The 12,622-nt window shown below is 40.3% G+C and overlaps 1 protein-coding gene across 2 annotated transcripts in view; it reads left to right on the top strand.

Annotated features, from left to right (window-relative positions):
* Positions 1-275: 275 nt before the first annotated feature.
* The window catches only part of LOC101730599 (tetraspanin-15), a 66,687-nt gene continuing 54,340 nt past the window's right edge, over positions 276-12,622 (top strand). Inside the window, exon 1 of one of the 2 annotated variants that reach the window (XM_018092489.2) lies at positions 276-500. In XM_018092489.2, the coding sequence (XP_017947978.1) occupies positions 414-500 (87 nt within the window). In that variant the 5' untranslated portion in view covers positions 276-413. The remainder of the gene's footprint in view (positions 501-12,622) is intronic. The other variant, XM_018092488.2, reaches the window with a different exon arrangement.

Below are 12,622 nucleotides of genomic sequence, written 5' to 3'. Positions count from 1 at the left end.
GCTACTATAGGCACCATCTCTCCCTACTATACCTGCTATCCCACAGCCACAGTCCCTTCCCAGAGGCTATTATCCCCACTGCTACTATAGGCACCATCTCTCCCTACTATACCTGCTATCCCACAGCCACAGTCCTTCCCAGATGATTTTTCTGTGCAGCTCAGTGATTATACCACAGCTTGTTGTTCTATATTTTCATACGCTGAGGAGAAGTGTTTACTGCTATCTATTGTCCCGCAAAGGGTTAAGACAGCGCTCCGCCCCCTCGCCGGCTACTTTCTCTTTCTCCTACACGGAAGTGCTGTTCCCAGAGTGGCTGCTGCCACTACTGACACTACTGACACAATGAACTGGGTGCTGGCTGCCTCTGTGCCCATGTAACGCCTCAAGCCTCCCTCTTGGCACCCACAGACATGGCTGAGCATGAAGACTGGAAAGCCTCCCTGCGGCCGTATTACTACAGCAAATTCTCTTTGTCCTTCTACTCCACCTTATTCTCGGTAGGTGCCTGTTAGAGGTGGGGCGGGAGTGCGCCGGGCTGCAGCAGATGTGCAGGTTATTGCTGGGGAGCCGGGTGGGGCGGGACTCCATTGAGTGAATGAGACGGTGTAATGAAGGCTATTCCCGGGGAGGCGGGGCTCCGGGCAGCCCGAGTGCTGCGTTGTTTGGTCCCATAGTGAGGGGATACACAGCCGCCTATGGAGCGGGGCAGTCAGATGCAGGAAATGTGTGGGGGTCTGGCAGCAGCAGTGCTACTGAGGAACCGTGGGGGAACCTCTAGCCTCTGCCAGCAGCCCTGCAGGTGGTTAGCGCTCAGCTCTTGTACAACTACAACTCCCATTATCTCTTCATTAGAATGGAACTAGGTGGTATGCTGTGAGCTATCTGCCTTTTGATCATGGGGTATCTTCTAACACCAAAGTGACTGTCAGGAAAGGGTCATTTCTAATAGCCACAGTCTTACTTAAGCCTTACTAGCACTATATGGCTCTTCTGTGGCACAGCTGCTGTTTGCTGGCTGGTAAGCTGGTTCCTTGAATGGGCAAGATTGGCAATTTTTATTTGCAAGTGCAACATGTAGGCCAGTGTATGGCTGCCAGTGTCGGACTGGCCAGGGGCCCAACAGAAAGCCTTATACCATGAGCCCACTTTCCGAAAGCTTTTTCATCCACTTCTTACTCAGTCTCTCTCTACTTAATCATACCATAATCTATTCTATATATTTAGTTGCTTTGTTCCCATGTAAAAATAAGTAATGACCATGAATTAGGCCAAATGGCTAGAAGCAGGAGGGCCCACTGTGGGCCAGTCCGACACTGATGGCTGCTGGCCCAAATGAGCAGAATAACAGAAAGGTGGCTATAGAAAGTGCCTTCATATGGTATTTGTCCATACGTGGTCCAGTTGCATAGTGTAGGCCAATGATCCCCAACCAGTGGCTCAGGAGCAACATGTTGCTCACCAACCCAGTGTAATTGCCAAAACAACGCCTTCTGTAGGCTTCCAGTCTATATTGGGGCTACCAAAAGCCAATTATAGCTTTTATTTGAACGCTTAGGAACTTTGTCAATGCTTGTGTTGCTCCCCAACACTTTTTCCATTTGAATTTGTCTCACAGGTATAAAAGGTTGGGGATCCCTGGTGTAGGGGGTGTATACTAGTGTATGGCTTCCTTTAACATTTTGTTTTGCAGGCCTGGCTGTATTTATAATTCTGTGTTCTGTTCATTGATTTCCAAAACATCCCCTGGTCACTGTCAAGAAGAGCAGCCAAACAATAAAGGCAACGGGATGGTTACAGATTGTGCTGCTGTGACTTTGTACCTATGTGTATATGTGTCATTTTCACTTCTGTCACCTTTGTCGTATTTAGCCAACGCCTCACATTTCCTGGATAGAGCTGCTTTCACTATATGTCCTGAATGGGATTCTTCCTACTACTGTTCCAGTTGACTCATCTCTCTGTTGTGCCTTGTAAAGCCAATAAATGTGCTTCTCTTGGTTTCCACCTTCTTTTTCTAATACTATTGCTTTCTGTTGCTTTCTGTTATTCTGTTCTCACAGATCAACAAATGATTCAGATAGGGCTCCATTATTAAAGGGGTTGTACCCATTTTTGCTAACTTTTAGGGGCACATTTACTAATCCACGAACGTCCGAAAAGCGCCCGAATGCGTTTTTTTCATAATGATCCGTATTTTGCGTTTTTTTTCGTAAATTGTCGCGACTTTTTCATAGCCATTACGACTTGCTTGTAAATTGTCTCGACTTTTTCGTAGCAGTTACGACTTGCTCGTAAATTGTCGCAACTTTTTTGTAGCCATTTTACGTTTTCGTAGCCGTCCTGCCGTGTACGGAAGTTTCGGATTCATTCAAGCTTCAGTATCGTGACTTTCCTTTGGCCAGGTTGGAGCTGCAGAGCGCCATTGAGTCCTATGGGAGGCTTCCAAAATCATGCAAAGTCGCAAAGGTTTGCCCGCCGTTTACGAGCGCTCAATACGAAAAAGTTGCGACAATATACGAGCAAGTCGTAATGGCTACGAAAAAAGTCGTGACAATTTACGAGCAAGTCGTTATGGCTACGAAAAAGTCGCGACAATTTCCGAGCAAGTCATAATGGCTACGAAAAAGTTGCGACAATTTACGAAAAATCGCAAAATGTTCGTTTCCAATCTGATTTTTTCCCATTCGGGATTCAGATTCGTGGATTATTAAATCAGCCCCGTAGTATGAAGTCATATTCTGAGATAATTTGAGGTTGGTCTTCATTTTTTATTCTTTGTGGATTATGAGTTGGCTTTTTGTTCTGCAGTTCTTCAGTTTGGAATTTCAACAGCTATTGGGTTGCTGAGGTCCATTGTATCCTAAAGACCAGGCAGTGCTTTTAATAAGAGTCTAGAACAGGAAAAGGAGAGGGCCTAAATAGAAACAATACAATAGATACAATTTTAGTCTCACAGAGCAATAGTGTTTTGGTTGCCTGGGTCAGTGACCTCCATTTTGAAAGCTGGAAGAGGCAGAAGAAGAAGGCAAATAATTCAAAAACTATAAAAAATTAAGGGCAACTGAAAAGTTTCTAAGAAAAGGACTTTCAGTAATACACTAAAATGTAACTTAAAGGTGAACTACTCTTTCAGTTGTTAGATGTTTAGAAAATTTCACTTAAAATATAGTGTTGGAAATAATATAATATATACACTTACATATACATTACCATTTTGTGAGCTCTTTTGGGTAGGGCCCTCTTCACCTCGTTTAACGGTTATCGGTTGCTTTGTGTGTAAATCTGTATGTCCAATATTTAAACCCATTGTTTAGTGTGCTGTACAGTGCTGTGGAATATGTTGGCACTTTATAAATGTTATTAATAATAATATAGTATAAAAATAGAGGCTAGTATGCCCTCCATACACCTTCCTGGGAGAGAACCACAAACAGCAAAGCGTAAACAGTTATTTAGTGTACAAAAGGTGCCCCCTCGAAGTAATAAAGTTTTATTGTGCACCCGACTCCCAAGGCCAAGGTATTGTGGTTTAAAAAGGATAGTGTTGTGGTGTTTTGTTATGGTTTTCAGACATTTTTATCAGGACCCCAACTCCTGGGAGCAATGATAAAAATGTAATGTTTGTTGGTGTTATACGAAACCACAAAGTAGGCTTGCACAACAGAACACAATCTGTAATGATTATATATGCATGCAGTTTTTTGTGATTCTTTCCCCTCTAGTTTCAAGACTGTGCAGCGAATTGTGTTATTCTTCTGCATCTGGGGGGCTATTTATTTAGCAGAATGTGTGAGATGGGTCAGTGAGTGCTATCCAGCACCTTGGACAGCTTCCTCTTAGCTAGGAATAGGGGAGTGACTACTTCATTTATTTCTCATTTCAGAATTTGCAGGGTTTTCAAAAATCAAATATACATAAAAGATGAATAAAAATACTCTTATGTTGCCGTGTATGATCTTGTGAGAGGCCGGACAGTATTCTACGAGTTGGTTGTGTGTATTTCTGATTGAATACTGTAGCCTGGATGTGTCTGTAGTTCCTAAGCCACTCTGCACACTGTTAATGTACAAGCCGAGAACTCGTGCTGATTTGCCAAATGAGATGCTCTACAGGCCCCAACAGGCTCAAAACAGTAATCAAGTAAAGCCTTGCTCCTTAATTATCTTCTTAGTAAATATCTCTGCTTTCTTGTTTTGTAGGTTTTTGCAGGCAGCTGTCTGACAAGGGAGTGTTTTACTGTAAAACATTCTAAACAAATATGTTTCTTGGAATGTATGATAATGTAGTTGATAGTGCTGAGGTGCAGGGTTTAATTCCAGCAACAATTGTGAATTGGCCCACCAGGCTACCAGGAAAACTCCAGGTGAAAGTGGGCCCTACTTCTCACCTAACCATTTGGCCTTTATGGCTATACCATTGTCATTACCAATTTTAGTATGAGAACATGGAGTACAAATGGACAGAAGGATAGACCATAGTAGGAGAATAAAGAAGGTGTAGGAAGAAAGGAGTAAAAATAGTTTGGAGACTGGAGCTTTTTTCTTATAGGAAAACTATACATCCAGAATTAATACTTAACCAACAGATAGTTTATATCATATTAAAAGAAAAATATACCCCCAGAATGAATACTTAACCAACAGTTTATTTTATGTTAAGTGACCTATTAAAGAATCTCGACAAACTATAATATATATATATATATATATAGCATGCAAAACAAAATGCCGCACTCACAGGTCTTAGTGAAGATAAAGAATATTATTTATTTAATGCCACGTCAAACTAACGTTTCGGCTGCTGCTGCTGAGAAAGGCTGCAGCAGCAGCCGAAACGTTAGTTTGACATGGCATTAAATAAATAATATTCTTTATCTTCACTAAGACCTGTAAGTGCGGCATTTTGTTTTGCATGCTGTTAAAGATTTTTTCTAATACTGCACCCAGGCAAGATTACATCTTATTAGACGTGAGTGCCTGTTACCTTTGAACTATATATATATATATATATATATACCAAAATGTAGAAACCACTGGCACTCACGTTTAAAACAGTAAAATTGCCTGGGTGCAGCCTTCAAGGCAGGAAACAGAAGTCAAAAACGAAAAAGCCGCTCACGCAGGTCTGATGTGCAAAATAAAGTTTCTTATTTTATTGTATGGTGAACTAAGTTCACCATACAATAAAATAAGAAACTTTATTTTGCACATCAGACCTGCGTGAGCGGCTTCTTCGTTTTTGACTTCTGTTTCCTGCCTTGAATGCTGCACCCAGGCAATTTTACTGTTTTAAACGTGAGTGCCAGTGGTTTCTACATTTTGGTATATATATATATATATATATATATATATATATAGTTCAAAGGTAACAGGCACTCACGTCTAATAAGATGTAATCTTGCCTGGGTGCAGTATTAGAAAAAATCTTTAACAGCATGCAAAACAAAATATCGGTAAATATTGCCCTTTTAAATCTTTTCCCTTGAGCCACCATTTAGTGATGGGCTGGGTGCCCCCTCAGAGATCAGCTGACAGGAAATAATGCAGCTCTAACTGTAACAGGAAGTAGTGTGGGAGTAAAAGGCAGAACTCTGTCCATTAATTGGCTGATGGGGCCTAGCATGTATGTGTGCCTTGGCTTGTTTGTGTGCACTGTGAATCCTATGATCCCAGGAGGAGGCTCTTAATTCTTTAAAGCGGACCTGTCCCCCTAAGAAATAAGTCCAATTTATTTTATATATTGTTAGTTGAGCAAAATAAACTTTACTTACTCTATATAAATAATATAAATCTTGTTTCCTTCCGTCTTGGAATTACTCAATCAAAGCAAGCAGGCAGGCACCATTTTGTGGACACTGTTATTAAGGCAAGCTTTGTATCATGCCAAAATCTTGTTTATGTGATAGAATGGGGGGCTTGATGCCCAGGCCCATGCACTGGCTACACAGTTAGATAAGGAGGGGGGAGGGGAGAAGTGAGATGTATAGTGACATCTAGTAAGTGCTGAATGGAAAGCTAAAGTTACTGTCTGCCCCGCCTCTATGCCTAAGGCATAGAGGCGGGGCAGGCAATGTATGATTGACAGCTGTGATTTTTAAATGCCTTTATAATGGGTTTGGATGTGTTAATTTAAAAATTAATTTGGGTTTCATGTTTAATTTGAACAGGACTTTTATTATACAGATTTTCATGTCTGGGTGACAGGTCCACTTTAAAGGAAAAGGAACGGCTAATAAAGAGTTAATCTCATGCTGCAGGTATACCTTCAGTTGTCTCAATAGTCTCCCCATATTTCACCTGTTCAGATGATCAGAAGCTGGAAGAAAAAACGCTGAGCTGTGTAAAGAAAGTTCCCATAATGCCTCGCTCCTGCACCGAGACCAAGTGTACATGCTCAGTTAGTTAGACTAGGAGTCAGCTTCCTGCTGATTGGCTCAGATCCACATTCCTAATTGGGGGGGTGAGTTCTTAGCATCCTTGAGGGAGGGGGCAGAAGGAAAGGGGAGAGAGCAGAGATCTGCATGTCTCTGTCACATGAATTACAGACACAACAAATCTTTTGACAGAGAAGTCAGTGCAGCATGTCTCTGAGTGCTTATGGCTGTATTTACATAGACCTTTCTGATAAAGCTTACTTAGTTTTTACCTTTCCTTCTCCTTTAAAATATGTTTATCCTTTATATGTATTGCACCAGCATGTTTATTGTCTCAGTGTAGACAATTCTAGGACATTCTAGGTCTAGGCACTGGGTCAGTTTTATCTTGCCTGTATGTTTTTGTAGGGTGGGAAGAAACCAGAGTACCCAGAGGAATCCTACTCAGACACAGGGAGATCATACAAACTCCTTGCAGGTAGTACACAGGCTGGAATCAGCCTCTCGATGCCAGTGCTGCAAGGCTAGGCCTCTACCCAGTGAGCCGCTGATAAAGCTCAGTATAAAGGCACAGGTTATTATCCTTCTGTCACCTCTAGAAATGCTTTTTGTAACTGCCACCTGTGCTTTAGGGTGTGCACTGTTGATACATCTTTATGGGAAGCAGTGACAGGCAAATAGGACTGTTTTTCCTGCCACTGTTTTTCAGATAATTACAGTGGGATCATAAAAGCGCTCATTGTTGTTATTGCTCAGGTAATTATGTATTCATAGGAAAGGGTATTTTTTACTGCTACTATGAGTAGTTATAATGGCTGTCCATATATATTGACTCCTCATTGTGCCAGGGAAGACAACTATGTGATGTAAATCTTACAAACAACAAAAATTAATTGGTTTCCCAGTGAATTAAAGTTGTCATTACAGATTAATTACTTTGTTATGTATCCCAGATGTTTGGGCAGCATAATGGTTTGCTTATCTAGCGCAGTGTTCTATTGTCACAGTTATCCTCCTTGGTGACAGCACTTTGTTAGTGATGACTGTCAGTGACATTCTTCAGCAGTAATTCAGTAATTTCTGTTCATTTGAATGACATATTAGCTTGCCACATATACTCGAAGTTGTGTGGCCTTGTGGCTTGTGTCCCAGTAGAGCGCCTGTGTATGCTCATCTCACCGTATCCGAATTAAGTACATTACTAATGAGATTGTATGTGTTTTTCACATAGACATTGTTGTGACACATAATAAATAACCGCAATGAATGAATAATTGGTTATTTGTTGCATTTTTTAATCAAGTCTCATGGGCAAAGGCGGAATTATCTAGAAGGGAGGAGGGAAAGAGTTCCTAAAATAAACAAGGGTTCTCAGTATGCTAGAACATGAAATAACAGAGATGACAAGAGCAATGATTTTATGCTTTTTTTTGTCCACAATTATGCATTGAGAGGTAATTTAATCTGCATGGGCATAACAGCTCATACCATCTTATCATGCTACTCTAATGGCTGCAGTAGACAGCAGGGGTTTCAGGGTGAATACAAACCTCCTCTTCATCTGCCTGCAGTGTTTGTCTTGTAGGCAAAGCATTACACAGTAAATTCCCTAGGCTAATGTCATATGGATGAGCTGAAATTCATCTAAATTCATCTAAATTGCCTTTTAGTATTTTGACAGTTGCAACTTTATAATGTTTTTTTTTTTTTTTTTCCATGTATGCTGCTTTTCCATCGAAAGTGTTTCTTCTTTGTAATTATTAGTGATTCTGGCAACTAGAAAATGAAGGTGTCAGGGTACAAACACTTTTCTGGCTCCTGTAATGTGCATTTATTGTCCACTGCATGCAAGCAGGCTTGAAACGTATTCTTAATATCAGAGATGCAGGTCAGACACATGGTTAAATCAATACAAATATTGCACTTGGGCCAGGCACAATTGGCTGTTGCTAGATGGATACAAATGACCTGCATGCAGATCAGGCCTGGACTGTTATTCAAAGTAGGCCCTGGCACTGAAGTACACAGAGGCTCAAACGGCACTCCATGGGCTCATTTAATAGTGACTATTTCCTCATATAGCAGCAACTCTGGTATTTGCCAGAATCTGCAGATTGCCAATCTAGACTTGAGACAGATATAAATGATGGGCCACTCAGGTGGCCCAGGTTGTGGCAATGTGCAGGCTTCCATGTGTTGTTGAAATTTGTTGTAATTTATCTAACCATTTTGCTTTGCACGTTGCAAAGTCTTTACATTGCAACATGTAATATAGCATAAAGTCATTTTAACTATAAAAGACTCACCTAGATGGGATGCATACACTTTATGAGGCTTTATGAGGAAATAGATAAGAGATGCGATATAGTAAACCTCCTCAGCTCACTGTAGGATCTTAGCTACCAGGATTGGACTGCTGATGGACTCTGCTAGGGTACCAGAGTATCTCCCTGTAGGGCCAGGTCCTAGTGGGCCCCAGGTCAGATCAATGTGAGGACTAGGTAGATGAGGGTTTGACAAAATATTGCCAGCTATGCCCCCCCCCCCACCACCAGAGTAAACAAGTTTTTTTTGTGTCATTCGATTCTTTTAGCTAGCTAATCAAGCTGCATTAGATAAATACATTATGTGATTCTGTGCCAATTTTTAGTTCTTCCACATAGTCCTGTTCACTTGAGTGGACATAAGTGCCCTTACAGGAAATTTCTATATCTCAAACTTGCCTTGACTAGAAAGGATAACAGGATGCAGTATATGATGAGCTGCGTAACTTGCCAATGCTATATAAATAAATGATGCTATATTGTAATATCTGAAAGCAACCACAATCTGTGCTGTCAGTACCTGTGGATACCAGAGTATACGTCATCTCACAATTTTCTTTGGGCTGATTTAAAATAATTGAGAAGGCTTTAGACTGTGTTTCGGGTCTAGAGCAGTAAATCAAGAAAACAGTGCAGTAAAGATCTGTGGCAGTACAGCCTTGGTCATGACTGGCAATTACACAGGTCCTGTTTTCTGGTGGGTTAAACAATGTCATCAACCTGAAATAAAATGTTTTTAGTGATCTGACCTCGAACAGTTGCGAGAATAAGACAAGGTCTGCCTATTTTTATTACTTTACAGGACAGCTATCTCCTTCATCTTTTCCTATAACTCTTGGCACTTGTTTTTTTATTGTATTGATCTCTCTCCATTCTGTCATTATTGTGTTTAGGAAGAACCCCTGTTTTTTCAAATGGAAGCTCCTTTCCTCTAATCTAAAGGGGTGACCTCTGGTGCGCTGATTGTTTTTATGGGAAAAAAGAACATCCCCCAACTGCCTATAATCCCCTCTAATGTACTTGTACAGAGTAATCATGTCCCCTCGCAAGCGCCTCTTTTCCAGAGAAAACAACCCCAACCTCGACAGTCTCACCTCATAGTTTAAATCTTCCATCCCCTTAACCAGTTTAGTTGCACGTCTCTGCACTTTCTCCAGCTCATTAATATCCTTCTTAAGGACTGGAGCCCAAAACTGCACTGCATACTCAAGGTGAGGCCTTACCAGGGACCTATAAAGGGGCAAAATTATGTTCTCTTCCCTTGAGTCAATGCCCTTTTTTATCTTTTTTATACAAGACAGCACTTTATTTGCTTTAGTAGCCACAGAATGACACTGCCTGGCATTAGACAACTTGTTATCAACAAAAACCCCTAGATCCTTCTCCATTAAGGAAACCCCCAACACACTACCATTCAGTAGATAGTTTGCGTTTATATTATTTCTACCAAAGTGCATAACTTTGCACTTATCAACATTGAACCTCATTTTCCAGTTTGCTGCCCAGTTATCTAATTTTGTCAAATCGCTCTGCAAAGCGGCAGCATCCTGCATGGAACTTATAGTTTTGCACAATTTAGTGTCATCAGCAAAAATAGAAACAGTACTGTCTATGCCCACCTCCAGGTCATTAATAAACAAGTTAAAAAGCAAAGGCCCAAGGACTGACCCCTGCGGTACTCCACTAACCACACTGGTCCAATTAGAAAATGTTCCATTTACAACCACTCTTTGTACTCTATCCTTCAGCCAGTTCTCTATCCATATGGTCTCTTCCCTCGGCTCATGAAATGCCCATATAACGGGTTAACTCAAGCAACATATAATTAGGCTTCCTTGAAAAGGACCTGAGATATAATATTCTCTCTTACAAATTGTCTGAAATCGTTTCAAGAAGCATTTGACTTGGCTGATTAAAAACACGGATGTTTAATTAATGGATCCATTTCAATTCAGCCTAAATGCCACTTCACAGTTTCCCACTGAGAACATTTAAGTTGGTTGCATTTAAATTGTATTCTTTGCTTCTGAAGACGTGTAGGGTTAAGGGTTCTTACTCTGCTCACTTGCCAACTAAAAATTCCAGGTAAAACCAATTAAAAAATGCTAATTACTCAGGAGAGCAAAGGGGGGCAGTAGGGATTAGCCCGTACAAAATATAGCCTTTTCCTCAAAACAATGCATGATAAATAGAACTGTCAACTATGCAACTGAGCATTCATATATTGGTGCATATGTATAGCTTATAGGAACACCACATTCATCCATTCAGCATTAAGAAATGTGTATCCTGAACCCATCCCATCAAAAATAAATATCACAAAACAGGTGACCGACTGTCCCAGCACCTGGAAAAGAGATTTTAGCAGATGACAATTTTACAAGGTATAACCACTTGATATAAAAGCCCGGTAACAATAAACGATACACCAAAGATACATGTGATTATATCAACAATAATAATCTCTCCGTATGTGAATCCCCATGACAATTGCTTGAATGGTACCAGAAAGATAATACTAGAACATGATCAAGAAAGCATAGAAATTCAGTAGATTTTTATGGCTCCACAACACTTTGCTTGGCCTTTGCTACCCTCCAATAGTAGTAATTCACTCCACTGCCACCACCTTGAACGTAGAGGTAATTGCAGAATTCTTACAGCATCAATAGGTGCAGCAAAAGAATCACATGCTAATGCAATATTAACACGGTAAAAGTTACGCATTATCCATTTTCCACAATATTGGCTTCAACTTGCTCTCATTTTGACATATTGACCCCTGGAATTCTGGGGAGGGGGAACAGTGCATTGTGGGTAAAAACATGGTAATTTGCATCTGAAAATTGCATTATACTGTGCTAAGGAAAATAGTTTCCCCTATCAAAGGTGCGGAGTAATAGAGCCAGCACTTTGGTTATGGGAAACAATAGTTTTTTGTGTATAAAATGCTGGTAACAAGGACTATGCCACCCTTACTGGAGGGAGCTCCCAATGAGGGTAGCCATTTGGCAGCACTGGGAGCTCTTCGTACCTTGTTGAGATTTAGCAATAAAGCCTTAAATTAAAATTCAATATGTTATACTTAAAACCCACTGAGATGCCATAGAAGCCAAAGTGAAGTATATGTTCAACATTTAGGGGCTGATTTACTAACCCACGAATCCGACCCGAATTGGAAAAGTTCCGACTTGAAAACGAACATTTTGCGATTTTTTCGTATGTTTTGCGATTTTTTCGGCTTCTTTACGAATTTTTCGTTACCAATACGATTTTTGCGTAAAAACGCGAGTTTTTCGTATCCATTACGAAAGTTGCGTAAAAAGTTGCGCTTTTTTCGTAGCGTTAAAACTTACGCGAAAAGTTGCGCATTTTTCGTAGCGTTAAAACTTAAAAGGTGCAAAGTTTCGCGTAAGTTTTAACGCTACGAAAAATGCGCAACTTTTCGCGTAAGTTTTAACGCTACGAAAAATGCGCAACTTTTTACGCAACTTTCGTAATGGATACGAAAAACTCGCGTTTTTATGCAAAAATCGTATTGGTAACGAAAAATTCGTAAAGAATCCGAAAAAATCGCAAAACATACGAAAAAATCGCAAAATACCGATCATTACGAAAAAAACGCAATTGGACTCATTTCGACCCGTTCGTGGGTAAGTAAATCAGCCCCTTAGTCAAGTTAACATTTTAGTGTTTTTTTTTTTTTGTTTTTTTTTAGGGGGGTATGCAATTTCAATTTCTCAGCTGAAAATGCAGAAAATAAATGGAGAAATGCTATATGCATATTTTTGCTGTGACTTACAATCATTATTATTATTATTATTATTATTATTATTAATAACCCAGGTTTTTATAAAGCTGCATACGATCTTGGGAAAAAGTGTTTTACAGTAACCCATAGGTGATCACACTGGCGATCAGT

This window comes from Xenopus tropicalis, chromosome 3, assembly GCF_000004195.4.
Source record: "Xenopus tropicalis strain Nigerian chromosome 3, UCB_Xtro_10.0, whole genome shotgun sequence".
NCBI classification, from domain to species: domain Eukaryota; kingdom Metazoa; phylum Chordata; class Amphibia; order Anura; family Pipidae; genus Xenopus; species Xenopus tropicalis.
This window is presented reverse-complemented; position numbering and strand designations above follow the sequence as displayed.